Here is a 17,406-nt window from a genome sequence, read left to right on the forward strand (position 1 = left end):
CTTTGATTTTGCCCAGCTAATTTATTTGGTAGACCACAGCACATTAATAAAGAAATTCTTCACCTTCACTCACCCGAGCCCCGCGCATGTATCGGACCTTCATTTACCTGCTTGCGATGCAATGATTGATTACTCAGCTAAAGGGGCTTGTGCAAAGGAAAACGGAGAACGGTTGAGTTTGATGGTGTATTTGCTTTCATCGTCGTGGGAAGTCAATTTTTGCGTAAACTGCACAAGAAACTCTTGCAGTGCGGCAAACTCTTCTATAACCATTTATTTTTATTTTTATTTGAAGAGTACGTTCGAGTAACTCCAATATCTCGCGTGATTTTCGTGGTCATCGGAACTCCGCTACCAACACTCGCGTTGGTTTTGTGCCAAGAAAGTATCCCACTTCAAGACCCAGCAGCAGGCTGGACCGTCAATTATGGTTTCTGGGCTCGAATGTTAATACTGGGGTTTGGAGAAGCTTGTGCTTCGGCGCTCCAGATGAGATATCTTCTTGATGGAATTGCGCTTTCAATTGGGCAGACCGTGATGTTAGGCATCTGTGTGTCGGTTGCTGCAGCGATGTTGGTTGCAGCATATTGGACGTTTCCTGTTCCTTTTGTCAACTTCAGTATTGTTCATGGTTCTTGTTGGAGTGTTTCGAGTCATACTGGGAAAACGGCGTTTTCAGCATATTCTCTCTCAGCGGGAAGCGCTTCGACAGTGTTCTAATTTCTTATCAGTGCAAGTGTTGATGGTCAGCATCTACTCAGCATATCAAGTTTTCTTCGACTTTGTAGCTCATTCGCGATACGAGTTACCGGTGCTCCTGTTGCTCCCAGCGATGAAGCTTATCCTTAGGAATATTTTCACGTTTACGATTTGTCACAGAGAACTCGAGACATTCTAGCGCGTCTTGGTGGGACTGCTGATACGATCACCAGTAACTTTCTCGCTGCAGTGCGATCGCAGTGCCATGATTATGATATGCTTCAACACCGCTTGTCTTCAAACATTAGAGTTCGATCATGCATTGTACACGTCGTCGCAGACTTCTTCTCGACAAGATCCGAAACAACCGAAACGTTGATTCGGCTAGAAACTCCCTTATTCTATCGCGCAGCATGATTCACGCGTTATCGGGAGCTACGTCAGCGCCAAGAAGGTTGTCAGCACTTCGGGGATTTGGGGCGACTGTCACGCCAACGCAAAGCGTGGTGCCTAGAGTAAGCCATGACAAACTAAACTTCAACAAGCAGTCCACTGAGGGAACCCCAGAAGCCACTGTAAACTCAAGCCTACTTCAGGAGTCACTCGAGTGTGCTCTTCACTGCTGAGTGTCTCGTCCTCACCGAGTATCTGGAAACATTCGTCCCTATGCTCTACACCACCTTTATCCTTGGCATGGCTCACCTCCCAAGTGCCTAATATCACACTGAAATGGACGGAGTCACCGTTGAAAATGTCGGTGGCAGGATTCAAGACGTGCTCGTATATGCGACCCTGGAACTTATGTCACTTGCTGTGCTGGCAGTGATCATGTGGCGGAACTGTGGCATTCGAGCGGTGTATCACCTGGCTTTTGTTCTGGAAACACAGGCGACTCCGGTGCAAAGCAAACTGATGTTGTGGGTGTTAATGACATTGACGTATCGCGTTACGCACTTTAGTACGTTCCGTTGTAGTAGTATTGGGCTCATCCGTTTGCTAAACTTGCAAATGGCTCTGTTCTAGGGATCGCGTGGGTTGGGCACTAACACCTGCTAGCAACAAGCACCTCCCATAAACACCAAACACATACAAAAGCAAGTCGGCCATCATCACCACCACATCTCTTTTGTTGCGAGATTTCGCTACGCCTCTGACCCTTCCTAATTGCAGCTGAAACTAGCCGCTATCCGATGCGTGTCTCTATACTGTGCATCAAGAGCGGTACTATTACAGCGATACGGATGAACAAACAGCTACTGTTCGCTCAGCTCCTTGTCCAGTCCACGGAAGTGCGCTGGTCTGCGCACCCACGTGCGGGGCAGCACCTCGTCCTTGGTCGCGAGACGCAGCGTGCGGCTCTCGTCGCGCACGAGCAGGTATTTCTTCTTGGTCGTGATGTCCTTGACCGCCAGACGGAACTTGGCCTTGGACTCGCTGTTCTTGGGGTTGGCGAAGCTCTTGTGCAGCTCGATCTTGTTGTTGCTTGCCAGTCGCTGGAGCTCCAGCGCCTCCTCGGGGTACACCTGGTCCGTGTGTCCGTGCTTGCCCATGCGGCGCATAAGAGGCGGGTATCCCTCGAACTCGTCGCTCAAGAAGAAAAAGTCGGGGTTCCTGAAAGCCTCCTCGTCGATGCCCATGAGCACCGCCTCCTCGTGGGCGTCCAGCACGTCATCAGGCTGGGTCGCTTCCTGCTCCTGTCGTGCGCGTTTTTTTAGGCGCGCCAGCTCCTTATCGTCTCCAGCAGACTCCGCATCCGCGAGTTTCTTGGCCTGTTCGGTGGCCTCCTTCAGCGCCTTTTCCTTGGCCGCCGCCACCTTGGCGCGGAACTCCTCGGGCGAGAGCTCCAGCTCCATGCGCTTCATCCAAATGATGGCCTCCACGCGGGGCTTGGACAGGTGAAACTTGCGCGCCAGCGTCTCGGACGTCCACCGCAGCGGGTTCTCCATGAAGAGCTCCATCACGAGCTCGTCCAGCTCGTCGTTCTCCGGCACGCCACCCTTGTTCACTTCGGCGATGGCCTCCACCTCCACGTCTCCGTCTTGCCCCTCGGAGTCCTTGGGCGTGTCCTCGCTGGCCTCTTGTCCTTCCTCGCCCGCCTTGGCCTTCTCCTCGTCCGCCAGGCTCAGGAAACGCGACGGCGTCGACTCGCTCGACTCGAAGCGCACGGCGCAACGCGCAAAGGCGTGCGACGGCGCGGCTGCGCGTAGCTGAGATGCCACACGAGCCGACTGCAGAGTGGCGCCGCGGCGCGCCGCGCGCACCAGTACACGTCCCCAAGCGTGCTGCATCTTTGCTAAAGTGAGCGGAAGGCTCGGAGCCGCCCGTTGTGCGCTCAGAAATTCTCAGCCTCGAATCAGACTGGATCAGAATGTGTACCACATCAAAGTATACCTTTCACAATTCGCATACAGCTATACACACTATACAGTCTCATTCCCTCTCTATTGTGATGCTGGTGAAGGCGTGGGCGGCGCGCGTACTCCGGCGGCACCTGGTGCTGGCGCTGGGACTCCTGCTCTCGTCCATCATCGCCGCGATCGTGTACGAGGTCGCAGGCGGTGGCAAGCCCAAGGCCTGGAGCTACGACGCACCAGCGCTCAATGCGGTGGACCTGGAGGGCCCCGACCGGCCGCGCAGCCTCTGGACGGACGGCGACTTCGAGTGTCTGGGCTGGCGCGCGACCCACGAGTGCGACCCGTACGGACCGCGGGACGAGGTGCGCGACCGCACGTGCGGAGAGCCCATGCCACGCTCCAGCGGCTTCTGCGAGGTACGCAACCGCACGAGCGGCCAAGTGCTACACGTCATGCTGGCCACGTGCAAGTCCTGGCAGTGGTACCTGGTGCCCAAGCTCTCGTGCAATGACGCACGGGCCTTCACAGACTTCAGCATCCACGCGGCCGGCTACACGCACCCGCCGCCGGAGTTGCCGTCGCCGCAGCCAGGACGCAGCCAGGAGGAGCAACAGGACAAGCGAGGTGTCGTCATGATCGCCTACCCCAAGGTCGTGGCCGGACTCTACGCCATTGTGCGCACACTGAGAACACTAGGGTGCGCACTCCCCGTGGAGGTGTGGATCGACCCTACCGAGATGAGAGCGAAACACTCCGTTCTAGTGGAGCTGGTCAAGTACTATAATGTACTGGTGCGCGTGATTCGAGACCCCAACGCGTCCAAATTCCATGCGAAACCGTACGCCATCTACAACTCGAGATTTGAGAGTGTGCTGTGGCTCGACTCGGATAATATTCCTGTGCGCGACCCGACGTACTTGTTTGAGGCACCCGAGTTTGTCAAACACGGCGCCATGTTCTGGCCGGATTTCTGGAGACCTGCGATTGATACGCCGTTCAATGTGCACCAACAGAGCGCGCTGTGGACGCTGCTAGATATGCCGTTCACGGACATGTTCGAGCAGGAGAGCGGACAGTTGCTGGTGAACCGCTCGCGATCCCACGAGGCGCTTACCAAACTCATGTTCTACTCGTCGCACTTGCCACGACTAATCACTGATTGGCAACTTGTCTGGGGAGACAAGGACTTGTTCCGTTTGGCGTGGCTGAACACGTCGACGCCGTTCTACATGGTGCAACATCTCGCAGCGCTCGGTGGACTGTATGATGCGGACGAGGATTTCTTTTGCGGTGTTTCCATGATTCAGCGAGATCCCGTTGGCGACATCATGTTCATGCATCGTAACCAAGCCAAACTCACGGGTCGTCGAGACCAAAAGCCACTGATCACACACCTGCAGAAATTCACGGGAGGAGATGGCACAGCAGCTTCGCTCGCACGCGACTTGGACAAGTACAGGGTGCAGTGCAAAATGCGTCGGCTAGGACAGTACACGTGCTTCATGCTGAACCCTCGTGCGCCTGATGGCAATGGTACGCCATCGTTGGTTGTCAGTCTCGAAAACACGAAGTACATTCAGATAGAACGACACGCCATCGGTTTTTCAATTGAAGGCCGAGGGCTTTTTAACAAGGAGGAAGAGGCCGAGGTAGCGAAGATTGAGGACGACGTACAAGCAACGCAAGATGGGGAGGCTGCTGCGATCATTGCAGCGCTCGAACGCTCGGAGAAACAGTCGCGCGGGATTTTTGGTATCGTTGTGGTAGCCGCATTAGGCTTGTGGCTCCGATGGCAGTGGATACGGCGATGCAAGAAGAGCCGACCCAAGCTCGAAACCAAGAATTCTTCCGTGGCGGCGTCCGTAGACCCCTCCCCGACTCATGTAGCCCTGGAGGTAGACCCTGCCTCTCCTGAAACCTCTGGGTCGTCGTCTGCAGTGTTTTCAGGGACAACTTACAACTCAAGGAGACGCAACTCTTCCTTCCAACTTGACGATAAATGAGCGAGGTATGGTGATAGATGACAGATATAGTTTACATGGTTGAAATGCCTAATGGTTAGAGAGCCTCCCCTTTTGAACCTCGGGTCATCGTGGACGTACGCACGACCTTGTGTACTGAAAGCCGCTTTGGCAAGGACGGTGACCCGTGTTTACCAATCTACTCAAATCGAAAGGTAAAGTCTGCACCTACGTCGGGCTGTTTGCACTCAGGTTTTACCGAGATTTGTTGACCAAATTGCGCTGGAATACTTCAAGTTTGCTGGTGTAGCTCATACTAGAACACGAGCCACGCAGTATTAGTTCATCGTTGCGAAATCGTCATGATCGCTATCGCTTTGCGTTAAAATGATGAACCACTTCTTCCAAATTTCGGGAAAGCTGACCAATGAGATATGAAATGTCCAGTAAACTTACACGGCAACGAGCATTGCCTAAGACATGCCGTAGGAGGTTCGTTAATAGTCGGTAGTGATATTTTATTGTTCGGGACTTTAAAAAAAGAGAAAGCAGACAATGACAGCAGGGCGCCGTCTCTCGCTAGTTCTACCCCCGAGGCTGAGCTCTTCTTCCTCTGTTGAAAAAACTGGTAGACCCTGCTGCTACAATCTGCGTATTAAATCCTGTTGGTCCAGGACCTCAGCGCCGACTCGCTGGGTGCAATGGTGAGTTGTCCTCGCTCTTGTCTTTACTCTTCGGTCGAGCGTTCGGTTGATCTAGTGGACAAACTGCTGCTGGTCATCCGCCACGAAGTTCGAGTCGAAGTAGATCTTCTGCGGCCGCTGGAACCCATTGAAGTCCGAGCCAGCAGCGCACGTGTAGGCGCCCATGCTCGGGAACAGGATCCACTGGCCGATGTCCATCAGCGGCATCTGCACCTCCTTCATGATGCAGTCCATGCCGTCGCAGGTCGGGCCCCAGAGGCTGGCCGTGTGCATCGGAGTGGCGTCCGGCGAGGCGGCATCCGACAGAACCACAGGCTGGATCGATGGGTGGTCGTAGACCATGCAGTTGAACGAGGCGTACAAGCCGTCGTTCACAAAATACATATAGTTGGGTACTTGTCCCGCGGCGGCCGCCGCGCTGGCGAGCACAGGCGGTTGGCCGGGGACGTCAAAAGTGGGCGCCACCTTGCGGCCGATCACATTGACGGCCAGCGTGTGAGTGGACGCCGCGAAGAAGCGGCCAGGCTCCGAGATGACCTGCACGCCGCTGCCGTTCGGGAAGTGGGTGGCGAGCGACTTCTTGAGCTCGCGCGCGCAGTCCTCGAACCGGATCGGGGCGTTCTCGGTTCCGGGGAAGCCGCCGCCAATGTCCAGCAGGGTGAAGTTGTACCCGATGGCGTGGCCCATGTCGAAGACCTTGCGGGCGCGGGCCACAGCATTCGAGTAGGCCTCGACGTTGAAGCAGCCGCTGCCGACGTGGAAGCTCACGCCCATGACGTCAAGGTTCAAGGCCTTAGCGTGGGCCAAGATGTCGGGTACATCGTGAACCATGGCGCCGAACTTGGTGCCGAGGCGGCAGATGGAGTTCGAGTCGTCCACGTACACGCGTAGCACGAGCTTGGCGTTGGGGTTGATGGTGTGGATCTTGCTCAGCTCATCCTGCGAGTCGAAAGTCATTGTGTCCACGCCGTGGGCCTGCGCGTAGGCGATCTGTGAGCCTTGCTTGCACGGGTTGGCGTAGATAATGTCGCTGGGCGCGACGCCGTTGCCGAGCACGGAGCGGATCTCCGTCTGGCTGGCGCAGTCGAAGCCCGCTCCGAGGCGGGCAAGGCCCTCGATGAGCGCCGGGTCTGGGTTGCACTTGACGGCGTAGTAGGGCCGCACCTCGGGCAGGAACTCGTTCCAGAGCTTGAAGCGCTCGTCTACGGCGGCCGTGTCCACGACGTAGAAGGCATCGCGTTGGCTACCGGGGCCGTCTCCGAGGCTCTGGATCTGCGTCTGCAGCTGCGTCAGGATGGCCGAGCTGAGCTGCAACCGCTGCAACTCGGGCGGCGGCTTGGCGTTCGTGGAGGCCGTGGCCAGGTCGCTCGACAGCAGCGCGGCGCGCGCGGCCTGGGAGCTCATGCGCGCGGATCGCTCGTGGCCGAATCTGCTGGCCATGCGCGACGCGCTCGTGAGCAGCGCGCGGCTGCTGCGGGAGCCTCGGAAGAGCAGGGCCATGGGTGCTAACGGGCGGGGAGCGGAGCGGACGCGGGTGCGCAGGCGCGGGCCGATTCGGGAATGAACCGCTTAACGGATGGCGGCCAAACTAACTGCTGTCAGGTTGCAGTGACCGGTCGAGCCGAACACGCGATCTTGACTGGCGCACAGTATGGGGCGCGCGTCGCATCCTCTGATTGGCTCTGCGCGACCGTTATGCGTTGAAGCACGAAAAAAGAAGCCGAAAAAGGCAACTTCCACTTGCTTGACGTGGTGGGCGAGTGAGGGGTTTCAGCCTTGCTCGAGTCGTTTTTGCTCAGTTGATTCGGATATTTTTGCTGGGACGGGCTCGCGCGCTCTGAGCTGGGCGACCAAGCAGAAAATATCGCAGCCCCACGCTGGCGAGCCGTTATTTGGAGTTGCAGGCCGCGAACGTGCTGTCCAGCCCAGCTCTGGCAGTGCTAGAGCTACAGTAACTTGAAATGTGAATTTCGAGGTTGTCACGGTCACATAAATCACGCAAATGCCGGTGCGTTCCCGATACAACACCGAAAGGATACATCTTACTGCGTATCCTGAAGTTTACGTTGAAGTGCGACTACCGCATTCCCCCATCCAACGGCTGGCAGCGCTTAGTCTGATACGACACCTTACGATCCGTAAGGGATCAGAGGATGGCTCAAGCTTGCCATATCCGCTTTAGCAACCCGGCTGGAAGCCCTCGAGGCATCATGGCGGGAGATTGCAATTCGAATATTTTGTTGAGAAAGCGGTTTCCAGGGTGGAGAGTGACGTTACCAGAGGGAGCCTGTCTTGCCAGCACGTCCCCATTGAAGAACCGCCCGAGCTGAGCACTCCCAGGCTTCGCAGGAAACTGCTTCTACTCCGCCACCTTTAGCACGCCAATCACGCGTACATCTAAGCTGGTAGTTGCAATATGAGTCCAACACACATGGTCGACAACGCAAAAAGGGACTACGATAGTTTCTTGCCAAAATAGGCTGCGACACAAACACTCACGGGGTCAGGTACGCACTAGCCTCCATCGACTCCTCTGTCCCCTCGGGGTCCCCCATCTGCTCCATGCTGTTACTGAGCTCGTCCGGGTCTTCGCCGCGCATTAACTTCTCCAGCCGGTCCAGTCCTTGCAGCGCATCGGTCCATCGGGGGTTCAGCTGCAGCGCTTGATGGAAGTACTTGAGCGCCTCCGCGAACTGTTTGTCCATTGAATACACGTACGCCAGCTTGGTGAAGACCTTTTCCTGAGGGGAACATTCGCCTAACGCTTGCAGCCTAGACAACAAAGGACAGGTTCGCGAGTTAGACTGGCTGCAGCAGTTGTTCCAAATGATAGCTGCGACGTACCCCTTAATTGCCCCACGCAGATTTCCTTCTTCGACCAGTAGGTCAGAGAGTGCAAAATTGGCGGGGAGCTTGCGAGGATCCATCGCTAACGCCTTTTCCAAGACTTTCCGCGCTTGCTCTCGGTGGTCGGAACTCAGCGCAAGCACGCTGCCAAACAGTACGAAGCTCTGTGCCTTCTGCGGGTACAGCTTCATGACACTCTTCGCAGTTGCAAAAGCTTCCTTGTACCGATTCACTCCGCCAGCATACAGGTCGCAGTAGCTGGTGATGATGCCTGTGTATGCCTCCAGCGAGCGGTTGAACCTGCAGGCCGTCCAGAACGCCTTCAGCGCAGGCTGTGGGCGATGCATCTGCAGTAAAACTTCGCCCCGCAACAAATGGGCGGGTGCGTGGCGAGGCCGCTCCTCAATGGCGCGGTCGCAGAACTGCAATGCTGTCTCGTGGTCACCCTTCACATCGTTGTAATACGCCGCCGCAAGCCACGACTCCGAGCACGTACTGCTTATTTTGAAAAGCTCATGTACCAAGTCGTTGAGGTTGGTACAATATTTACCTATTCGCAAGCAATTGGCATAGCGGTCCATGAACGACACATTCAAGTTGTCCACCTGCCGTGCGCGTTTGAACGTAATATGGGCTTGCTGAAGCAGCTCCTGGTCGATTTCAAGAGTCCCCTTCCTCAGCAAGCAGTGTAGATTCTTGGGAAAGACTCGATCGAGCGCGTTAAATGACTCGATGGCCCCTGAAACATGCATAAACGACAAGATAGCATCTGAATACCGTATTCCATGAGATGAGAATGAAAGGCTAGCTTCTCTGGGTACGTACTTTGGCAATTCCCCCGTTCAGCGTCCATGTGAGCCGCTACGAATGTCTGCATCCAATGCGCGTCCACACGAGAAAGGTCCTTATTTGTTCTTCGTGGCGCCGCTGCAGATTCGACGTAGAACCGTTCAATCTCGTGGCTCCGAACTGTGTTGCAATCCGACATCGTTCGCTTGCTGTCATTTGGTTTCGCTGTCTCATCCGACCCAGCGAATGCGTCGGGGGACGCATCCTTCGATGCCGCCAACTCGGTGAGTGCCAGGGCGGCTTCAAGTGCATACGGGTTCTGGCGTAAAGCTGCCGAGTAGCATTCCTCTGCCTTGTTCTGCAGTCCTTCGTTCACGTATAACCTCCCAAGCAGCAAATTCATGCTCAAGCTTCGTGCATTCAGGGGCGTCGACTTCAACTGTCCAAAACAGCACACTCCGTCAGCCCCCAGCCAGTCTCACAAAAAACTCCAAAATTGCCAGTACCACTTCAATCGCCTCGTGTACGCAGTCGAGCTGCACGTAGCACCGGGCAACTTTGAGCTCCACCTCGATCTCGTCATCGTGCGTCACAATTCTCAAGTCCCTGCAGCTGCGGCGATAGTACCGCTGCATTAGTGACCATAACAGCGCACCATTAGACCCGCCACCCGCTTAATTTGCACCCTACGTCTCTGCGACTCACAATGGCGCGTTTGAACTCGCCTTTGGCCAGCATCAAATCGGCAAACAGGCGCAGCGTCTTGGCGTGGAAAGCCGGCGACAGCTCATTTGGGGCTGCTTCAAAGTGCTCCGAGGGTCTGCGAGACAGGAAATGTGCGTCTGCTGCTGCGTGGGCCTCGCTCTTGCCGCGGCGGGCCTCGAAATCCGTTGGAAGGAGCGCCACGGAGAGCAGAAGCTCACCTAGAATCTGGGCCGAGGCCACATCCCCACTGCGAACAAAAAGCTCCAGCTGTTGCTGCATCATGTCGGCGTCGAAGGCCGCGGGTTGGCGGGCACCGCTGCTACCTACATCGCCGTCGTCGTGGTCGTTGGCACGCCGCTTCTTACTTGACCGCTCCATTGTTCAAACTGGGCTAAGTTCGCATTAAGTTCGCATACGTATATTTTTTTAGACATTGCAATGCAAACGTTTATGAGTGCCTGGTCTGCAGTTATCACCAATTCGGTAAAATGTTGTCTGCAGCTGGAAAGACAACAACCACGTTACATTCTCACTTTATGATTATTCCCTCCAAGCACTGTCGACGAAGTGTACGATAATGTGCATTCCAGTCGTCTACAGTTCGTCGCTCTTGCGCTTGATGTCGAGCAGCTCAACGTCGAAGACCAGCGTCGCCTTGCCCGGGATCTTGGGGGGTGAGCCGCGGTTGCCGTACGCCAGGTCCGACGGGATAGTCAAGCGACGCTTCTCACTGCACAGCACCAATAACAACAATAAGCATGAAAAATGTCAGCAACCAGCAGATATTTCCCAAAAACATGATAAAGCTGTACGGTAGACGTACCCGATGCACATGTCCACAAGTCTGCATCAAACAACGACAACCATTAGTCACTTCACATTAGCCACTATAGCTGCCTTAACAGGTAAATTCCACCGCACGTACCCTCGGTCCCAGCCCTGTTGGTATCACACAAAACAGTGACGTCAGCATCAATCGCAACCCCCCCTATCAAGCAACAAATTGAACGGACCTTAATGACGCGACCGGCACCGAGCGGGAACTCGAATGGCTGGTTGCGGTCCAGGCTCGAGTCGAACTTGGAGCCGTCCGTGCGCAGTGTGCCCGTGTAGTGCATGGACAGCGTGTCGCCCAGCTGGCTCTTCATGGTGCACTCCTCCGGGCGGAACTTGACGCCGATGCGCAGCTGCGCGTCAGGCGGAAGGTCGTCCTTGGCCTGCACCTGCACGGCCGCCATCAGCGCCGCCACGATAAATGCCGTAAACTTCATGAGCTCTTCCTGCTTTTGCGATTTTTTCGATTGTGGACACGAAGTTGAAAATGCGGATTTCGAGCTCCAAGTGGTCGAACATCATTGGGCGAAAATTGGCAGTAGATGAACCAATGGGAGAAGAGCAGACGCGATCCACTTCAACGTCGGGTCGCGAAGTGTCAGTGGCTGCGATGTGGCCATGGATTGAGGAGTTTGTCCGGGCTGTTGAGAGCAGTGCAGGCATGTGGCAGCGGATTATGAGGCATGCAAAAGGATGGTTTTGTGGCGCTGACGGTCTGTTTGTACAGTCGAATTGGACTCGGTGGCGGCACGTGAGCAAGCTACAGACAAGGTTCGAGAGGTTTTAAGTGGGACCACAGAGGTGGAAGCTCCAACGACAGAGCAGAATGGAGGTACGTTTTGGATATTGACAGTATAGACCTGCTTTCATTAATGATTTGTCTGGGTGATAGCGATTTTTCGTCTTCTGGGCGCCTGCAGAGTGTTCATGCGAGACCGACGCGGCATCGACGCGTTGCTCACGGCAGAGGTACTAAATCGTCAAGTGTGCATACTTAGCTACTTCTATCGATAAAGTTGATGCTGACACTAACAGTGGTGATGATGCAGACGTTGGACGCCGTTTTAGTGCTGGCTGAAACCCGGTCGTGGAGCTCTCGCGTTCGCGAAGAAGCGTTGAAGTGCATGATCAATTCAGTGTACTCGCGACCAGAATTTGTATCCGAAACTCTTGTTGTAAAGGGCCTCGTGACTCGGCTGATGGAGCTTGCGAAGCAAGGAGGCACGGCGTCACTGCATTGGCTCATTTGGAAAGTTCTATTGGTCTCCTGCGAAGCGCCTGAAGTGCTCCGGTATTTAAGTACCTCACTCGAAGCCTGGAAGATCATCTGCGCGGTGTGTGAGGTGAATCCCCCGATACGTTCGAGTAAATGCGGCTAATTCTTTTTATCATTTGACTTGGCAGACACTCTTGTACAGCTTCAAGAATGGGAATCAGGCACAGATCATAGCTGGAGACCGCGCTACTTTGTTACTCGACCTGATCAAGTTGGTTTCCGTCTTGGTAAACGACATGCAGTGGACAGCAGAGCAAGAAAAACTACGCCCGGAGGTGTTTCACACTGTCCATCAGTATGATGTTGTATTCAAATATTTGTACGCTCTTCGCAGGTTGCTAGCTGACGTTTTGTTCCTGAACTTTTGTTTCCTGCACAGTCTTGGTGGCTTGCTGCTGGAGATTCTGCGTTTCAATCACTCGGAGATTTCACCACTGAATGGCGCTCTCATTGAGCTGAAGAACGCAGCAATGGAGGTGTTTATGCTTCTACCAGGGAGTCTTCTGGCTGCTTTTATTCAGCAGCAAGACGACAACTTGAAGAATGCGGCTGGAAACAAGGACGAAATCGACGGATCGATGCTATCTTCCGTCATAAACCATTTGCAGGCCATGCTGCTGATCGTGCGCATAGAGAAAACGAGGTAGGAAGTCGAGACGTTTTTTCTTTTGTTGCTTTAGTTCTGACGCGTGTGCTGATGCTCTTTAGACCACTCAAGGATATGCTACCGGTGCTGATTGTGTGCCATAATCTAGCGAAGACAAGTGATCCGGGCATCCTTTCCTGTTTCAAAAAAGCGATTCTGCCAGGAACAACCCTGGAGTCGGCCGCAGGGCCACCTCCAGCCATCGACCGGACAAAGATTCTTTTCTTCAAACACTTGAAGTTTTTCTTGACTTGCCTCCATACCGATGTCCGCCGCTACACCTCCGAGTGGTTGTTCTTGCTTTGCGATCAAAACGGTACGTCACAACTCTTTTTCTTTTCAATTCTTGTTCATTGTCTGCTTGAGAGCTTCCCCTTTAAGTTCATTTCAAAATCGCTACCATGCGGGAACCCTCCGAATAAAATAATAACGCTCTCCGTGTGCCTTGCTTGACCAATGCCCTCACTTCCAGCCAAGGAGTACACGAATCATACAGGTGTGGGGAACGCAATCGGTTTGCTGCGTATGAAAGGTCTTGCATGAGGCCCGCACGCGCCTTGACAGTGGAAGTTCAACTGTCTTAAATATCCCCGACACTGCCCATAGACAGCATCCGCTGCTTACGAATGTGGCTGCTCATTCCCATTTCTTGTAAGAGTTGAAATAAATCTCCCGAGTTCTTGATAAAGTATGGCGCCTGTGAGAGCTTGCGACCCAGCGTGCAAACAAAAGTGTTGACCGGAAAACGGTACCGCCCGTCGTCGGCTTCATCTGTAGAAACCGATGTTGTCTGGCTGAGTGGTGATTCACCTTCCTCAACATCTTTTCCTTCATGAAACTCCTTCGTAGAGATATTATCGCTGGCCTTGTCTTCAAACTCATGTCGATTCTGCCCACCACCACCACTAATTAGCGTGTCATCATCACTGTCATTTCCGTCAGGTTCAGAGATATTGCTTGCTGAATCGATCGCAGCTGCGATTTCTGGTACTCCTGGTGGTGTTGAAGATGACTGGCCAGGTGCGGCAGGACTCCCGGTAATTGAAGTTTTCCCTTCCGAGGATGTCAACGAGCCGCTACTCTGTGCTCCGACACCATCTTCTAGCTTTGCACGTGCAGTGGGTGGACAAACAAGCGCCCAGCAAGCTGCCGGAGTATCCGGTAATCTGTGAATACCGAAATTGTCACCGTACTTGACCTTCATCGCCTTAAACAACGCAGCAGAAGGCGGGAAATCGCGACGTGGAGTGAATTTACTCTTCTCCGTGATCTCATCACGTCGCGCATTGGATGGCCGGTTAAGCATAGCTACCGGGAACATATGTGCAGCACCGTCGGAAATGGAAGGCTTAGCCAGCGGTGTCAGCTTTGTCATATTTTCGCCGAGCATGAGGAAATCCGCGTCGTTCGAAAGCCGCGCCAGTGACGCAGCAGCGGATAGACCTCCTCGCTCTCCTGACGATCCGGCAACGAGCGACGAGGAGCTTCCATCTCGTCCCAATAGTCGTCGAAAGGCGTTGTAAGACATGTCGTCACTAATGTCGCCGAAACTGGACGAGCCGATTCCAGCTTCACTATCATAGCCCCCAATATCTTGAATAAAGCTTCGACCCTGACTGGCAGAAGAGAACGAATCATCTGTTTCCAGGTTGGGAGGCAAAAATCCATCCTGCTGCTGACCCTCCGACACTTCATCCTTATCGAGCTGTCGACAGTAGGCCTCTAGGTCAATTGGCGGCGGAACCAGGAAGGAAAATAAATCTTCGTCGGTTCTGTCGTCCCCTGAGGCAATAACTAAAACAAAGTCAACAGACTGCTTCACATCTGCAACATCGAGCGGGCCAAATGTCGGTGCACCAGCATCCACGCTGAAGCCCACAGAACCCGTCCTGTCTCCGTGAATATACTCGGGTCCTGCTTCCTGAAACTTTTGATCATCCAAGCTCCAGGTTGTTAAAGTATCATCATTCGTCGGGTCGCTTTGGAAACTACGTGGCTTCATCATCGGCGACGACAGCGGGTGCACTGGTTCTCCAAAATACTCGGCTGTGACTGGGTCTTCATCTGGAAACAGAATAGGCCAGTTCATAAATTCCCAGATCCGCTCAAACAGAGTGGCTTTGCTAACCTTCTGTGGTCGGATTTCCAGGTACCGGTTACCTGGACACACAGACACCGGGAGCGACCGAGTAATCTCACGCAACGATACCAGGAGCTCACTCGCTTGCCATAATCCATGGTCCAAATCACAATCACGGTAGTGCCATGCCACTGAACTGTCCTTTCGCTCGATGTACGCACCTGGAGTACGCTCTGTGTAATACTCCAACAACGGCACCACGTGTTCCCACCAACTCATGTCCATATTCGGCACCATGCAGTGCCAATACTCGTTTTTGCCAACCCACTTCACATATACACCATACTCCGCCGCAAGAACCAGATTTCCAGAGAGCCCAGCAAACCACTGCTCACACACTGATGTACTGCGTGCACTCACCAGCACCACCGTGTTCCGCGGGTCCTTCGTAAGCATGGACAATTGCCAGATAAGTTCTTGCGGTGGGTAAGCCAGCTCCGGAATCGACGCCTCAGCTGCTAGCACACCTTCGTAATTGATGAAGATCAACCGCCGTGATGATCGCGAGTAAGCTGAGGTCATATCCCGGCGGCTCAACTCCCGTCCTGATACCGACAATGCATTCTCTTCGCTACATTCGTGGAGTTGTTCCAGGAAGTTGTCCGCCCAATGCCATGAGGTGAACGAACTCACGTAGCTGTACATATGCTGGTGTGCACGCATCACTTCGTCACTATCTTGGAGAGATTCTTGCAACGCATCCGTGAGTTCTTCGGTATTCCACGGGTTTACAAGTCTGGCCCCGCCCAACGATTGTGCGCAACCTGCAAACTCGCTTAAAATCACGCGAGCATGCCTGTTGGTAGCCTCGCGGCAAACTACATACCCAAAGGGGATAGTGTTCATACCATCACGGACGGGCGTGGTCACAAGCACATGTGCCAGCGCGTATAACGCTATCAGGGCCTCCACGGCAATCTCTTTATTCAAATACTGCACAGGGCCTTCAGTACCAATGTCCTGTAACTTGCTGTTGATGCGGGACACTAGAGACTCAACTTGAGACTCAAGTACCGACTCAAACACTGTTGTTCCAGTTACAATCTGCAGAAACACCACCTCTTTCGCCAACTCCGGCTTCACCGTAAAGAGCTCTTCGACTGCCAGCAACTTATGGACCAGCCCTTTTGTCTGGTCAAGTTGATCCACTCCCAGAATCACTTTCTTCCCCGCAAATTGGCTCTCCAGTTGCCTCATTTGTTCCTGAACCGGGTCCGACTGCACCATGGCAATATACTTATCTGCGTCAATTCCTACAGGGCAGATTGTCACGCGCGCAAAATGTCCATTAAAGTCCACCCCTTTGTGGCTGCTCTCCAATCCCAGTAACCGAACGCACGCGCTTTGAAAATGCCGCGCGTACTCGTACGTTTGAAAGCCAATCAGATCCGCTCCCAAGATGCCCGTCAAGATTTCCTCTCGATTGTTGAGTATCCGATACAGCTCCGCCGACGGGAAGGGAATGTGCATGAAAAACCCCAGACAGACATTATCATTCGGAAACAAATTTTGCACCATTTGCGGCACCAACGTCAAGTGGTACCCTTGTACCCACACCAAATCTCCTTCTTCGTACACTTCTTGCACGGCGTCCGCAAATGCCTGGTTCGCAGCCACGTAGGCCTGCCACATCTTCTCCATGCTGCGTTCGTCCTCCTGTCCGCCTTCCATCATTTCATGCTGGATAATCTGGTCATCCGTCGTGGGTGGGCACGAATGGAACAATGGCCACATGACTGTCTTGCAAAAGCCCTGATAGTACAGCTTCTCTCGTTTTTCATCCAGAAACACGGGGTAATACTTGCGGTCCTGCAGGAGCTGCTCCTTCAGCGTGTTCTGCTCGCTGGGCTCAATTTCTCCGTGGACAGAGCCAATCCAGACGCAGTCGTAACTCTCGTGGAGCGACTGGAAGATCTCCATGGCCCCATTGAGGCTCGCGTGCTCCGGGAACTCGGCGCGCCACTGGGACTGCGCGTCCTCCGACACTAGCCAGAACGGCAGCGTGCGGGTCACCAGCAGCACGCGGCGGCGTCTTCTCGAGCCTTTGTCGTCCGCCTCATGGGCATCAGCGCCGCTCTCCTGCTCCGCTTTGACGCGCTTCTCCCGCACCTGGTTGAGCTTCGTGTACAGCGCCGACAGCTCGCGCAACAGCGCCGCCTCGCGCTCTTGGAAGCCGCCGCCCTTGGCCATCGGTATTCGGGAATGGGGAGCTGTCTACAGAGGGAGAAGGAGCGACGAGACGCGACCGGGACGAGTCGCCGACCTGCTCGGAGGCTTCCAACTGGCAGGTCAATTGCCGTCGAGAGACACCCGACACTGGAAAAAATGCGAAGTGGCTATGGATGACCTGTGATGCGGCATAATTCAGCCGCGGATATGCATATAGAAAGGCTCAACTACTTTTTTTTACGTCGTTTCGAGATGCTTTGGAAATCAGGTTGGAAGCTTTTG

The 17,406-nt window shown here is 54.3% G+C and overlaps 7 protein-coding genes across 8 annotated transcripts; 2 read left to right on the plus strand and 5 right to left on the minus strand.

Moving 5' to 3' along the window:
- Positions 1-1,952: 1,952 nt before the first annotated feature.
- On the minus strand, positions 1,953-2,987 carry KRP23_2192 (uncharacterized protein; the record flags this gene model as incomplete). Its single annotated transcript, XM_067886895.1, has 1 exon — positions 1,953-2,987. One exon carries the CDS (start codon positions 2,985-2,987, stop codon positions 1,953-1,955), a length of 1,035 nt encoding a protein of 344 aa, XP_067749533.1.
- Positions 2,988-3,148: 161 nt separating this feature from the next.
- On the plus strand, positions 3,149-4,919 carry KRP23_2193 (uncharacterized protein; the record flags this gene model as incomplete). Its single annotated transcript, XM_067886896.1, has 2 exons — positions 3,149-3,891; positions 4,850-4,919. The coding sequence occupies 2 exons, from the start codon at positions 3,149-3,151 to the stop codon at positions 4,917-4,919; spliced, it is 813 nt and encodes a 270-aa protein (XP_067749534.1).
- An 850-nt stretch (positions 4,920-5,769) lies between these two features.
- On the minus strand, positions 5,770-7,218 carry KRP23_2194 (Ornithine decarboxylase 1; the record flags this gene model as incomplete). The annotated part of the gene is made up of 1 exon (XM_067886897.1): positions 5,770-7,218. One exon carries the CDS (start codon positions 7,216-7,218, stop codon positions 5,770-5,772), a length of 1,449 nt encoding a protein of 482 aa, XP_067749535.1.
- Positions 7,219-8,213: 995 nt separating this feature from the next.
- On the minus strand, positions 8,214-10,437 carry KRP23_2195 (Anaphase-promoting complex subunit 7; the record flags this gene model as incomplete). The annotated part of the gene is made up of 5 exons (XM_067886898.1): positions 8,214-8,490; positions 8,563-9,304; positions 9,391-9,793; positions 9,861-9,983; positions 10,060-10,437. 5 exons carry the CDS (start codon positions 10,435-10,437, stop codon positions 8,214-8,216), a joined length of 1,923 nt encoding a protein of 640 aa, XP_067749536.1.
- A 216-nt stretch (positions 10,438-10,653) lies between these two features.
- KRP23_2196 (FK506-binding protein 2) lies at positions 10,654-11,330 on the minus strand (the record flags this gene model as incomplete). The annotated part of the gene is made up of 4 exons (XM_067886899.1): positions 10,654-10,789; positions 10,883-10,903; positions 10,985-10,998; positions 11,073-11,330. The coding sequence occupies 4 exons, from the start codon at positions 11,328-11,330 to the stop codon at positions 10,654-10,656; spliced, it is 429 nt and encodes a 142-aa protein (XP_067749537.1).
- Positions 11,331-11,443: 113 nt separating this feature from the next.
- On the plus strand, positions 11,444-13,358 carry KRP23_2197 (Synembryn-A; the record flags this gene model as incomplete). Its single annotated transcript, XM_067886900.1, has 8 exons — positions 11,444-11,552; positions 11,621-11,725; positions 11,786-11,862; positions 11,943-12,227; positions 12,298-12,464; positions 12,549-12,812; positions 12,878-13,131; positions 13,288-13,358. The coding sequence occupies 8 exons, from the start codon at positions 11,444-11,446 to the stop codon at positions 13,356-13,358; spliced, it is 1,332 nt and encodes a 443-aa protein (XP_067749538.1).
- Positions 13,359-13,395: 37 nt separating this feature from the next.
- KRP23_2198 lies at positions 13,396-17,145 on the minus strand (the record flags this gene model as incomplete). 2 transcript variants are annotated; one of them, XM_067886902.1, is made up of 2 exons in its annotated part: positions 16,202-16,208; positions 16,295-17,145. In XM_067886902.1, 2 exons carry the CDS (start codon positions 17,143-17,145, stop codon positions 16,202-16,204), a joined length of 858 nt encoding a protein of 285 aa, XP_067749540.1. The 2 variants fall into 2 exon arrangements, with proteins under 2 accessions (XP_067749539.1, XP_067749540.1); XM_067886901.1 differs by having other exon boundaries at positions 13,396-17,145.
- Positions 17,146-17,406: the final 261 nt, after the last annotated feature.

This window comes from Phytophthora ramorum (genome assembly GCF_020800215.1).
Source record: "Phytophthora ramorum isolate Pr-102 chromosome Unknown Phyram_PR-102_s0002, whole genome shotgun sequence".
Taxonomy (NCBI): domain Eukaryota; phylum Oomycota; class Peronosporomycetes; order Peronosporales; family Peronosporaceae; genus Phytophthora; species Phytophthora ramorum.